General features: G+C 31.2%; 1 protein-coding gene across 1 annotated transcript; it reads left to right on the forward strand.

Moving 5' to 3' along the window:
• Positions 1-8,591: 8,591 nt before the first annotated feature.
• On the forward strand, positions 8,592-11,103 carry LOC128129237 (protein FAR1-RELATED SEQUENCE 5-like). The gene is made up of 6 exons (XM_052767873.1): positions 8,592-9,256; positions 9,364-9,622; positions 9,736-9,825; positions 9,955-10,152; positions 10,241-10,305; positions 10,557-11,103. The coding sequence occupies exons 1-6, from the start codon at positions 8,592-8,594 to the stop codon at positions 11,101-11,103; spliced, it is 1,824 nt and encodes a 607-aa protein (XP_052623833.1).
• Positions 11,104-11,985: the final 882 nt, after the last annotated feature.

Below are 11,985 nucleotides of genomic sequence, written 5' to 3' on the forward strand. Positions count from 1 at the left end.
ATCTCTGGTATTTCTGCCCTGATAGCCGCAGCCACTTCCTCATGGATGATCCTACGGATCTCCTCGTCACTCGTACCGCTGCTCCCTGGTGTGTGGCGTGTCCCAACCATGATCTCCTTCTCTCTGAAATACAACATAAAAAAATATCAAGGACTCGCTCGAGTATACTCACACTCGAATACTCCACCCTACTTGTTCCTTGGTACTCCAAGGATTCTTACTTGGACTGTGCACTAACCTGGTGTCTTCAGTAGTACGGGCCCAATACTACCGTCCACACCGCATCAGCATTCACCCCAAGTCCTCCTCCCAGAGTTCCAAATCCCAAGTACTCTACTCTCTCTAATCATATGATACTCGCTAGCAGATCTCTCATAACCTCCTTGCTGCTACCTAAACACTCTGAAGCATCCCTAGCAGCAACACTCCTAGACTAAGGCATCGCATATCAGGCCACTCTAGTCCTAATAAGAATACCTAGTCTACTTTAGCATGCATAATATAGCTCATCGTATAACATATCATATCATATCTCATAACACTTATTGTAATGGTATTTTGGGAAATCATCGTTCGGGCGCTGGCTGTTCGTACACACGACTCTGCTCTGTTTTGTCTCGAAAACTCTTCTTTTGAAAACTATCTTATTATCGAAATTTCCTCAAATCCTCAGTTTGAGTTCAGATACGCCCGAAGGTGCACCCGAATCCCTCAAACCAAGGCTCTGATACCAACTTGTAACACTGTAAAAATTAAAACAATTTTTCGCATTTTCAAACACATTTTCCAAACACATTTATTAATATCATATCCTTGTTTCACAAAACATCCCCCAAGATCGAAATACATAAAATCCCATGTGTGTATGTATGAATCATGTCGGCGCCTTCCCACGGTCATCACTGGTACCTGAAACACATAACACGTAACACTGTAAGCATAAACCTTAGTGAGTTCCCCAAAATACCACTCTAACACATTTTAGCCACTCGAGGCTATAACTCTGTTTGACCCTTTGGTCAATGTGTCTCAGTGGGACCCTCTAGTCCCAACTCTCTGTGGGCCCTCTGGCCCTAACTCTGTGGACCAAAAGGTCCTAACTCTAAGGACCCACTGGTCCTAGCTCTGTAAACTCTGAATCATGCATATCACATATCACAACAATTATCATACATAAATAGCATGCAATTATACTGGCACATAGCTCTAAAATATACTGAAACATAACCCTGCTACCACTATAGGTAAAGTATAGTGAGAAGACTCACCTCTGGTATCTCGGTAAATCTCTGACTCGGTAAACGCTAGCCTAGCCTCCGCCTATTCATATGAAATAAATTCCCTATTTAATATAACTCTCAAAGGCTAGACTATGTCCTCTTATGACACTCTCAGAAGGGTAAAAAACCATTTTACCCCTCTCATAACTCAAAAGGCCCCACAATAGACCATACCCTAAAAGTCAACCAAAAGTCAACTTTCCGGGTTACGCTGCGCATACCAGATGTGTACGATGAGCGTACCCGGCTGCCTCTCAGAATCGGGGAACGCCACCCAGTATACGGCGCGTACTAGGATTACGCCCGGCGTACTCCCCAGCTTCAGCCCCTTATCTCTTGAGGTCTTAAACAGTTACCCACGTCCAATTTCTAGATCTGACCACATCTAAGCCTCTTAATCCATAAAGTTGATGACTTTAAGCCTTTGCATGACTGAACAAGCCACCAACTCCCATAATATTCCATCCTCTAACTCTAGAAGGCTTATTACTCAAGCATGACCTCAAACTAACAACCAAGATGGAAACTTTATGGTTCTAAATCACTAATACCATTGAAAAGGGATAGATCTCGGACCATGGAGCACCTTACACTCATAAAGTCTCCACCTCTGGGGTTTTTAACCATAGAAATGGCACATGCAACAACAACCAAAAGAAGAGGAAATTTTGAACTTTATACTTCTAAGTGTAGCCCCTTTCTCAACCAAAAGAAGAGGAAATTTTCAACTTTATACTTCTAAGTGTAGCCCCTTTCTCTGTAGATTTCAGATCCAAATTGGCACTTCAAGCTTTAGATTCCAAGAGCTCCTTTCCTTCTTCTTCACTAAGTCACCAAAGCACAATTAGCTCCAACAACACTCACACACACTAAGGACGATGGGAGGCTCTCTCTTAGGGTTTCACTCACTGATATGAAGGCTGAGAAATGAGCCTTAGCACCCTTTAAATAGTGTACAAGACGGATTAGGGTGTTTGCACCTGGGCCGGGTACGCCCAGCGTACCTTGGCGACTCCGCGTCCAAATTAAGCGCATGAGTACGCGCAGCGTACCCCTCTGGTACACCCAGCGTACTCATTTGCTAGGTTCCCTCCACTCAAGGACTAATCATGACCAATTGTCAAAGAATAAGGGTGAAAGAAATACACCTGAATCTCGAGGTGTTACACAAATTAAATATTAAAGATTTATAAATGGACCAACAATAAAAAATAATAAAGCATTGTTGAAACATTTTATTTACTTTAACAGTAGTTTAGTATTTCAAGATTCAATAATACTACATTCTACTAAAGAGAAAGATAAAAAGTTTAGCACTCTTTTTCATAGTTTAATAAAACAGTTCATGATTCTTATTCACTGTTTAATAAAATAGTTCAGGATACTAAGACACTACTTAAAAATACTAGTTCAGACACTAAGTCACAACTTAAAAATACTAGTCTAATATCCATTCACGGCTTAATAGATTACTTCAGAAATTCATTCACAAGTTAAAATATACAATCATTTCATTAAGGCATTTCATCAAACACCGTCTATGCACATTTTTTCTAGTTATTTTATTTATATACTTTTCTACCAACTAACTAATTAGACAAGAGAACACAAAGTAAGCATTTATCAAACGTATTATGTGCATAACCCATATCAGATCTATAAGCACACATAAGATCTCACATGATTTGTACTTGTACATCAAACACCTTGAGAAGAGGTCAATGGTGGTGGCGGTCATCAGCAGTAGCAACGGTTAACAATGGTGGCGGCGGTGTGATGGCAAATCTGAAGGAGGATGTTATAGATCTGAGGCGTAGGTTGTAGAATTGACCAGATCTGGACTAGGAACACCATTAGAGATGAGGAAAATCCACAAGAATCATTCATATCTAAACATATATGAGCAAAAAACACAAAAAAAATGGTCGGAATCACGTCACTAGAGACGACAGACGAAGGAGGTGGTACGCCGTTGATATGAGATAACGACAGGCGAAGATAATGAAGGTGACGTCGTCGTCAGAGGTAATGTCGTCAGAATTGATGAGGCTGTAAATCTGACCTCATCGGTTGTCAGTGGGTGGCGATTATCAACATAAATCGAAGATCTAGAGGTGGAGGACAACGAAGCTGGAAATGCATCTTGTGGTTCTTTGGTGATTTGATACAATGGATCTAGAGCAAAAATCAGAGATCTAGCAAACAACGAAACTACACACTTGGATTCCGGAGAGGCAGACATCGGCGACGACAACGACTAGAGGCTCCTAACGTCGGTGGTAGAAGAAGGGAGAGGATGGAAGGCTTGATTTTTTGAACTATGAAAAAATGAAACATATCTAGCACTTAGATCTAATTTTCAACATCTGATAAGTTGTTTGTCAAACTAGGCTATGATATATTGTTATTTGTAATAATTTCATTCTTTTTTTTTAACAATTGGTAGACGAAAATGCTATTTTTAATATTTATAAACATGTATTTGATAATCAACCAATATACCTTTAATTATAAAACTAAAACTAGAAGTTCTTAGAGTTTTATTCTTTTGTGGTTCTCATTTTATCTTTTCTTCATATATATATATATATATATATATATATATATATATATATATATATATATATATATATATATATATATATAAAAGCCTATATAGGGAAAAGGTTATTTGGAAAACAAAAAAACCCTAAAAAAACTCTAAAAATGCATAAAAAAATACCTAGAGATCACAAAACTTTTTTTTTTGACATTTTTTAAGAAAAAATCGCAGGTTTTTAAAGAAAATCGCTGAAAAAAAAAATTTGAAAAAAAAAACTTGAAAAAAAAAACTTTTTTTTTTATTAAAAAAATTGATTTTTTATTTTCTTTTAGCAAGTTTTTATAAAAAACTGCGACTTTTATAAAAAAAATTCAAAAAAAAGTTTTGTGATCTCTAAGTATTTTTTTTATGCATTGTTATGATTTTTAGGGTTTTTTTTAGGGTTTTTTGTTTTCCATATATATATATATATATATATATATATATATATATATATATATATATATATATATATATATATATATATATATATATATATATATATATATATATATATATATATATATATATATATATAACGGGTAAAAATTTATGAAATTTTATTGAAAATCTAAAAAAGTTTGTTGTTAAGAACTATCATAACCAATAAACGTAAACCTATTAAAAAACTTATATCTTTCTAAGACAAATCAATGTGGCTTTTCACTTCGATAACTATTACCAATTGTAAGAAATTTCATAAAAGTTGTTATTAAAAAAACTATAATACCAATCTTATGGATTTATCGACCAAAAGCTTAGTGTAACCCCAACCGGTGGACGGGCTGCTCGATAAAAGTTGCATACTTTTTATCTTTATTTTTTGCATCTAGACACTACTATTTAGAAACAATTTTTGCTAGTTTAACATAAATACCTATAATAGCAACATACTTTGACATAAAAAAAAACAATATTGATAATATTAAATCATAATGACTAATCAAAATATTTTACTTCTCCTTGTTCCCACCCAACTGTTGCCAATAGTACATCACATTCAAGAATCAAACAAAACTAAAACAAAGGAAATAAAACATAAAAAACCACCTACCTAAATCCATCATATTCTTGCCACAAAAGACATCACTGCTAGTCTGCTACCATTGCCAAAGAGTGTTCACAATGATTTGAAAAAAAATGATGAAACCTCTCATGGAATTTTCAAAATACAATGTCTTATAATTAGGAAAAAGTAGAAGGTATAATGATGTAATAGGAAGAAGTAAAAATAGAATGTTATAACAAACATATTAACAAAAGTATTTGTTATTTTTTAAATTGAAAACTTTAAATTAACATTGCAATAGATATATGCACACTCACAACTACACCTTCTCAGCCAATACTAATCAAGAAAGATAAAAACTTACGCTCCTGTCATATTCAATCGACCAATCTTCTCAAGAAGTGTCATGAGACTTTCGTAATGATAATTAGATCCACCTATAAAAGGGTAATCAAGAATAAATGTTAAATATCGTGCATGGTTTCATGAGTCTAATTTAGTAGACGTGCATCAAACAATTAAAGTGAGTGTTTTTTTTTAATTCTTGCTATTTCATAGTATCATAGAAATCAACTAAAATCATTGTTGGACTCTAAAATAATATATGAAAAAGAAAAAAAATAACTTGATTAATATGGGATAGAACTTAAACTTTTGTAGGCGTATAATCTTCAACTAAATAATAGTATAATACCTACACACCATGAGTTGAATAAAAGATAGAAGGCATATAAGTAAAACAACTTCCCCAAATCAACACTTACAAAACCCTAAGTCCTAATACAGGCTACTTCGAGGAATCTTTCATGGTTTTGATTAAAAATGCCCTGATAAAGCATTACTACCAAAGCTTATTATATTGACTACATATAACCATAATTGTTTTTATACAAACCCCTACAAAAATATATATGATTTATTTAACAAAGTATAATTTGACTGCAAGTCACAAGCGATTTTCTGTTTATAATTGAGAGAAAACCCCTAATTACACACTACTTAAGATATGTATAAATACCTGCAAATCACATCCAACCACCACTTCTGTAAACAATTCGAAAATAGGAGAACCAAAAGTTGGCGTGGGCGTATAGACGTATAGTTCTTGGTTGCAAACAGGGAAATAAATTCGGGTGAGCGATAAGATGCAAGAGAAATAGATTTTAGAATCGTTTGTGTAATGGAGTTGTTCTTCGAATCAAAGACATTTGTCGACGATGTAAGAAAGGAAGAAGAAGGATAGGAGGAGATGTTCTTCATTGTATGACTAATCAATGACATTAGCAAACACAAATAAATAGACAAATTGAGCAATATATATGGAATTGATCACCTTCATGATGCTAATCCGATCGAGATTTTCTATGAGCTCACTGATTTCTCGTTCATATAGGTACCTCCAGTCCGTCATTTTAGATTGTGTTAATATTGAAATGCCAAAGGGGTATATCAGGTATTCAAATCGTAGCTTAATTTACAAATGAATGATGTTGTAAATACGATGTTGTAAAGGAATGATTGATAGATTGATATCATATGTTTGAAGTATATATTGAGCATAATACGATCAAATTGAATGCAATTGATATCATACCTTATATACGAAATCGGATACCATAATAACATATTATTATTAATTAGGTATGTAATGAATTTATGAGTTAATATCTACCGTTGTTATCACTGAGTAAATGGAAAGAAAACAGGGCGTTTTATCGAAATTGATTTGTAGTTGAAACAAAGAAGGGTATAATTGGTATTTAACTTTGGAATAATTCAGTTGTTTTGAATGGACACGTGTACTTTTGGTTTTGTTTATTAGATAGGGAGATATATACTAGGTGTACACCCATGCAAAGCGGCGACAACAATTATTACTGTTTCGATGAACGAGTTTTTTATTTCGAAAATATTATTTAACTGTTTCAATGGCTATAAAATTTCTAGCTGATATGTTAGAAAAATTATATGCCCAACCTTTGGACAAACATCATGCCCACATTAAAAAATGAAAAAAAAAATTAATTGATGTTTCTTTTCTTAAATACTTCCGTTGATTATTTTTTACCATAATTAGTTTTTGTTCATAAAAAGATAAGTGTTTTGTGCATAACAGATTTGTATATTAGGTAATCAAGCATGTACCTTTTAAATTTCAACAAAAAGTTATATATATATATATATATATATATATATATATATATATATATATATATATATATATATATAGAGAGAGAGAGAGAGAGAGAGAGGGTCAATTGAGAAAATAAAAAAGGTTGAGAATGAGGGAATCATTCTCAGCCAATCATTTATCTAACATGTTCAAATTAAAAAAAATACGCGTGTCCATTTTCATTAAGGGTATCTTTGTAAATTAGCAACTTTTTATATCGTTTGAATCGGATATGAGGAATTCATTATCAAGATTATTTTCTTTATATAACTCGTTAGCAATTATACGTTTTCATTCCATTAATCGTGAAGTTTTGCATCTGTGTTTCAGTTTTCTACTTCTTTTTCAGCTCCCGATTTGATCAGGTATGTATATCGTTTGAATCGGATAGATCAGAGTTATTTATATAACTCGTTAGCAATTATACGTTTTCATTCAATTAATCGTGAAGTTTCGCATCTGTGTTTCAGTTTTCTACTTCGTTTTGAGTTTCCGATTTGATCAGGTATGTATATCGTTTGAATCGGATAGATCGGAGTTCATTATCAAGATCATTGCTTTTTATAATTTATTTGGAATTACGCTTATTATATTCCTTTTGGAGTTGTTTCATCGGAGTTCATTATCAAGATTATCAAGTTTTGAATATGTATTGGAGTTATTTCATCGGATTTTTGTTAAGTAGTTTGAGATATTTATTTCATCGGTTATATCGTTGTAGTTTTTACGTTTTGTACTGAGAGAGATTGCTTAATTACATCATATGATCATATATGATTTAAGTTTCTTTCAGATATTTTGTACGACTTTTTTTGTGAGATATATTCGATATTAAGATTGTTTTTGTTTATTTATATAGATCATTTGGTGTATTATGTCGAATTCTAGTGTTATTGATGGTGATTTGTATTCTTCTATGAGTGAGAGTGAAGAAGAAGATGTTGAGAACTCATTTTTTGAAGGTATTAGTTATTGAATTATTTTATTGTTTTTAATTTTGTTGATTATCATTTATTTACATATGAATATGTTAATATGAATAAATTGTTGTCTTATTCATATATGAATCAATGTGTGATAATTGTAATTTCGAATTTATTATTTTTTTCGTTTTATTCATATATGAATAAATTATGTTTTATTTACATATGAATATGTTAAAATGAATAAATTGTTGTCTTATTCATATATGAATAAACGTGTATTAATTGTAATTTCGAATTTATTATTTTTTTCGTTTTATTCATATATGAATAAGTTATGTTTTATTTTATATATTTTGAATCCTCATGAATTTTACGTATTCATATATGAATGTTTTATTCATATATGAATGTTTTTTGTTTTATTTATATGAGTTATATTTATTCATATATATTATTGTTTTATTCATGCATTATTATTTTAGGTGGTGAATCTTCAAGTTCAGTACATGATGCATAATATTTTGATGATATAATTGGAGAACATGTCTATAAGCCAGATGTACCTGTTCAACTTATTCCTTTTAAGGGTTTAATCTTCAAATCATTAAAATTGGCTATCAAAATGTATTCTGAGTATGCTGAAATTGGTGGTTTTGATGTTAGACTGGGCACACAGTCAAGGTTTGATAACAAGATTATAAAGAAGAAACATGTTATATGTAATCGTGGTGGTAAACAGAAAAAGAAATCTTGTGACACATTAGGTACAAGTGGTGTTAGGAGGAAACGAAATTCAAATTCAAGAGCTATTGGTTGTCAAGCAAAGATTATATTTGAATCTGTGTATGGAACTCCAAATGATAAAGTTTTTCAGTTTGATGAACTTCACAACCATCCACTTGAGAAGAGAAGCGATTTAAAAAAGGCGAGACAAATGTCATATTCAGAAAAAGAGTTTATTGTGCGTGCTTCCACATCAAAAATAGGTCCAACTATGGCTCATAAGTTGAGGGCAAGTCTGAGAGGTGGGTATGAGTTTGTAAAGCCCAAAGTAGTTGACTATAAAAATTTAAGGAGAGATATCAACAGGGTTATTGGTTATAAAGATGCCCAAATGAGAGTAAACACAATGAATGACCGTCGAGCTCAATATCCAAATTACTCATTTGAGTTTAATTGTCAAGATGATGTTTTGGACTGTATGTTTTGGGTTGATGAAATGGAGAAGGCATATTATGCTGAATTTGGTGATGTTATCTCGTTTGATGCGACTTTCCGAACAAACAAGTTATTTTATCTACTTTTGTTTATAGCTTATTCATATATGAATATTTTTATATTCACGTATTAATACATCAAAAATTGAATCTAATGAACATTTTTTTGTGTGTTAGGTATCGAATGGTTTTTGTTCCGTTTACTGCTATTGACCATCATAAAAAATCGGTTACTGTTGGATCTGGGTTGCTAAGCAATGAAAGCATTGAGTCTTACTCTTGGTTGCTTAAAGCATTTCTTAAAACTCATGGGAAAGAACCAACACTTGTTTTAACTGATCAAGATGCTGCAATAAAACAAGCTGTTGAGAATGTGTTTCGTAATTCAAAGCACCGATTATGTATGTGGCATATAATGAAAAAGTTGAAAAAAAAAGTATTATTTTAATATATTTCAAATATACTTATTAGTATATTCATTTATGGATATTGATTGTTATTTTACTTATTATTATTTATTCATTTATGAATATTTTTGTTTTAATACAGATATCAGATGATTTATTTACAAACACAGACTTTAGAAAAAGGTTTTCGAAGCTTGTTTGGGACATTAATATGAAACCTGATGTTTTTGAGGTGAAGTGAGGTTTTCTTATGAAGGAATTCAATCTTGAAGACACAAGATGGTTTAAAGACATGTTTACAATACGTGATTCATGGATGCCTGGATATTTTAGTGATATTCTAATGTGTGGTTTGATGTAGACTACATCGAGGTCAGAGAGTATGAACTCATTTTTTAATACATATTCAGAAAGTGGGAACTTACTTTTGAATTTCATGATGAATTACGACACTGCCATTCAAAAGCAAAGGAATACTCAACGAGAGTTTGATAGGGCATCAAAGAAAGCATCATATAAAATGCAAACACCTCGAGAAATAGAACTGCAAGCTTCAAAGGTTTATACAAGTACATTATTTTTTGAGGTGCAAAAAGAAATATATAAAGCATGTTTTTTCTGTACGTACTTATATGTTGGTATTGAAGATGGTTGGGAAGTTTACATTGTGCAGCACAAAAACAGTAAAAGTGATTTTAAAAATGGATTTAAAGTAATTTTACTTGTTTATTATGAAAAATGTAATAATATTCATATATGAATATGATAATATTCATATATGAATATCAATATTCATATATGAATATTATATGAATATATGAATATATATGAGTGTTGATATGAGTATTCTTATATGAATGTAAATGTGTAAATTTTGTTTTTGTATCAAGTTGAAATAAAAGCTGAAGAGAAAGAAATAAATTGCAGTTGTGAACATTTTAAGTGTATGGGTGTTTTATGCAGACATGCTTTTACAATAATGATGAGATGTGGTGTTAAAGAAATTCTTGAAATGTACATTTTGAAGAGATGGAGAAAGGATGTGATATCAAGAAATTATCATTTTAGTTCTGTTCAATCTGATTCAGGTGATTGTGAGAATGTAAAGCTAGTCAATGATTCATATTATAGTTTTGAATCATGTTTGGATATTGTAAGAGATGACAAAAAGAGATTGGCTTTGTTTGTTGAGAAACAACAAATGTTGTTGAAGGAATTTGAGAGTGATTATATTTCTCCTGGATTGAAAAGCAAGACACATGGTGAAGTCGTATGCAAGCTTTTGGGTGTTACTATACCTATTCCAGAAGAGATTAATATTCATGTTCCTGAAGTTCAAAGCAATAAAGGTTCTGGAATCAAGAAAAGAATTCCAAGTGTAGGTGAAGTAGCATATGAAAATTCTAAAAAAGAACATAGAATGTGTTCAGGATGTGGAAAGCGAGTTCCACACAATTTACGTACTTGTCCAGAAAGAGTTGGAGCTGCTAAATCAGCAAAAGACAGTTAGGGATTTTTTTTATTCATTTATGAATATATGCAAATAAAAACAATAAACAATAATATTCATGTATGAATAATACATATTTATATTGATATGGTAAATTGATATGTTGATATTTGTTTTTTAAATTACTATAAAATAAGTTATATTGATATTGTAAATTATTTATAAATGAATATAAATATGTGAAATTTGTTATACTAATAAATAAGTAATATTCATATCTAAACTTTTTTATGTTAATATCTGAACTTTGTTATACTAACATATTACTTTGAACTTATTCATAAATGAATATATCATATTCGTATTCATTTATGAATAAATAAAAATAAATTTTGAAAATATTTAAATATAAAAAAATGACATAAATAAGCAAACTTGTTTCTACTAATAAGTTAGTTATATATTCATATATGAAATTTGTTATATTCATATATGAACTTTGTTATACTGACATATTACTCCTAATTTAATCATAAATGAAGATATCATATTCGTATTCATTTATGAATAAACATAAATAAACTTTGAAAATATTTAAATATAAAAAACTAACAGAAATAAGCGAAATTGTTTCTATTACATAATCATTCAACACAAGATAATAAAAGTTGTTCATAAGCATTTCACAAAATATTAAAACGATGTTCAACAATATTTAACAAACCATTTAAAACTTGTTTCGTAGAATTATCTTACATGTACTTCAAATCCATTCATCTTCAACACAAACTGTTCTATAGCATCACACTTCAACATTCTTTCATCTTCACAAGCAATCATTAATATTCTTTTAACCTTTTTTGAATTGTTTGCATAGCCTTGTATGCATGATCAGTACGCACTTTGAATTCAACTTTTTGATATTTTTCAGCAAGATCCAAC

The sequence above is a fragment of the Lactuca sativa genome, chromosome 9, assembly GCF_002870075.4.
Source record: "Lactuca sativa cultivar Salinas chromosome 9, Lsat_Salinas_v11, whole genome shotgun sequence".
In the NCBI taxonomy this organism is placed as follows: Eukaryota; Viridiplantae; Streptophyta; class Magnoliopsida; order Asterales; family Asteraceae; genus Lactuca; species Lactuca sativa.

Bases quoted from the DNA above. Each gene is read 5' to 3' on its own strand.
- LOC128129237 (XM_052767873.1), top strand. From the start codon at position 8,592: ATGTATTCTGAGTATGCTGAAATTGGTGGTTTTGATGTTAGACTGGGC. The intron at 9,826-9,954 runs GTGAAGTGAGGT...GGTTTGATGTAG, and splicing joins TGAAACCTGATGTTTTTGAG to ACTACATCGAGGTCAGAGAG. The intron at 10,306-10,556 runs GTAATTTTACTT...TGTTTTATGCAG, and splicing joins ATTTTAAAAATGGATTTAAA to ACATGCTTTTACAATAATGA.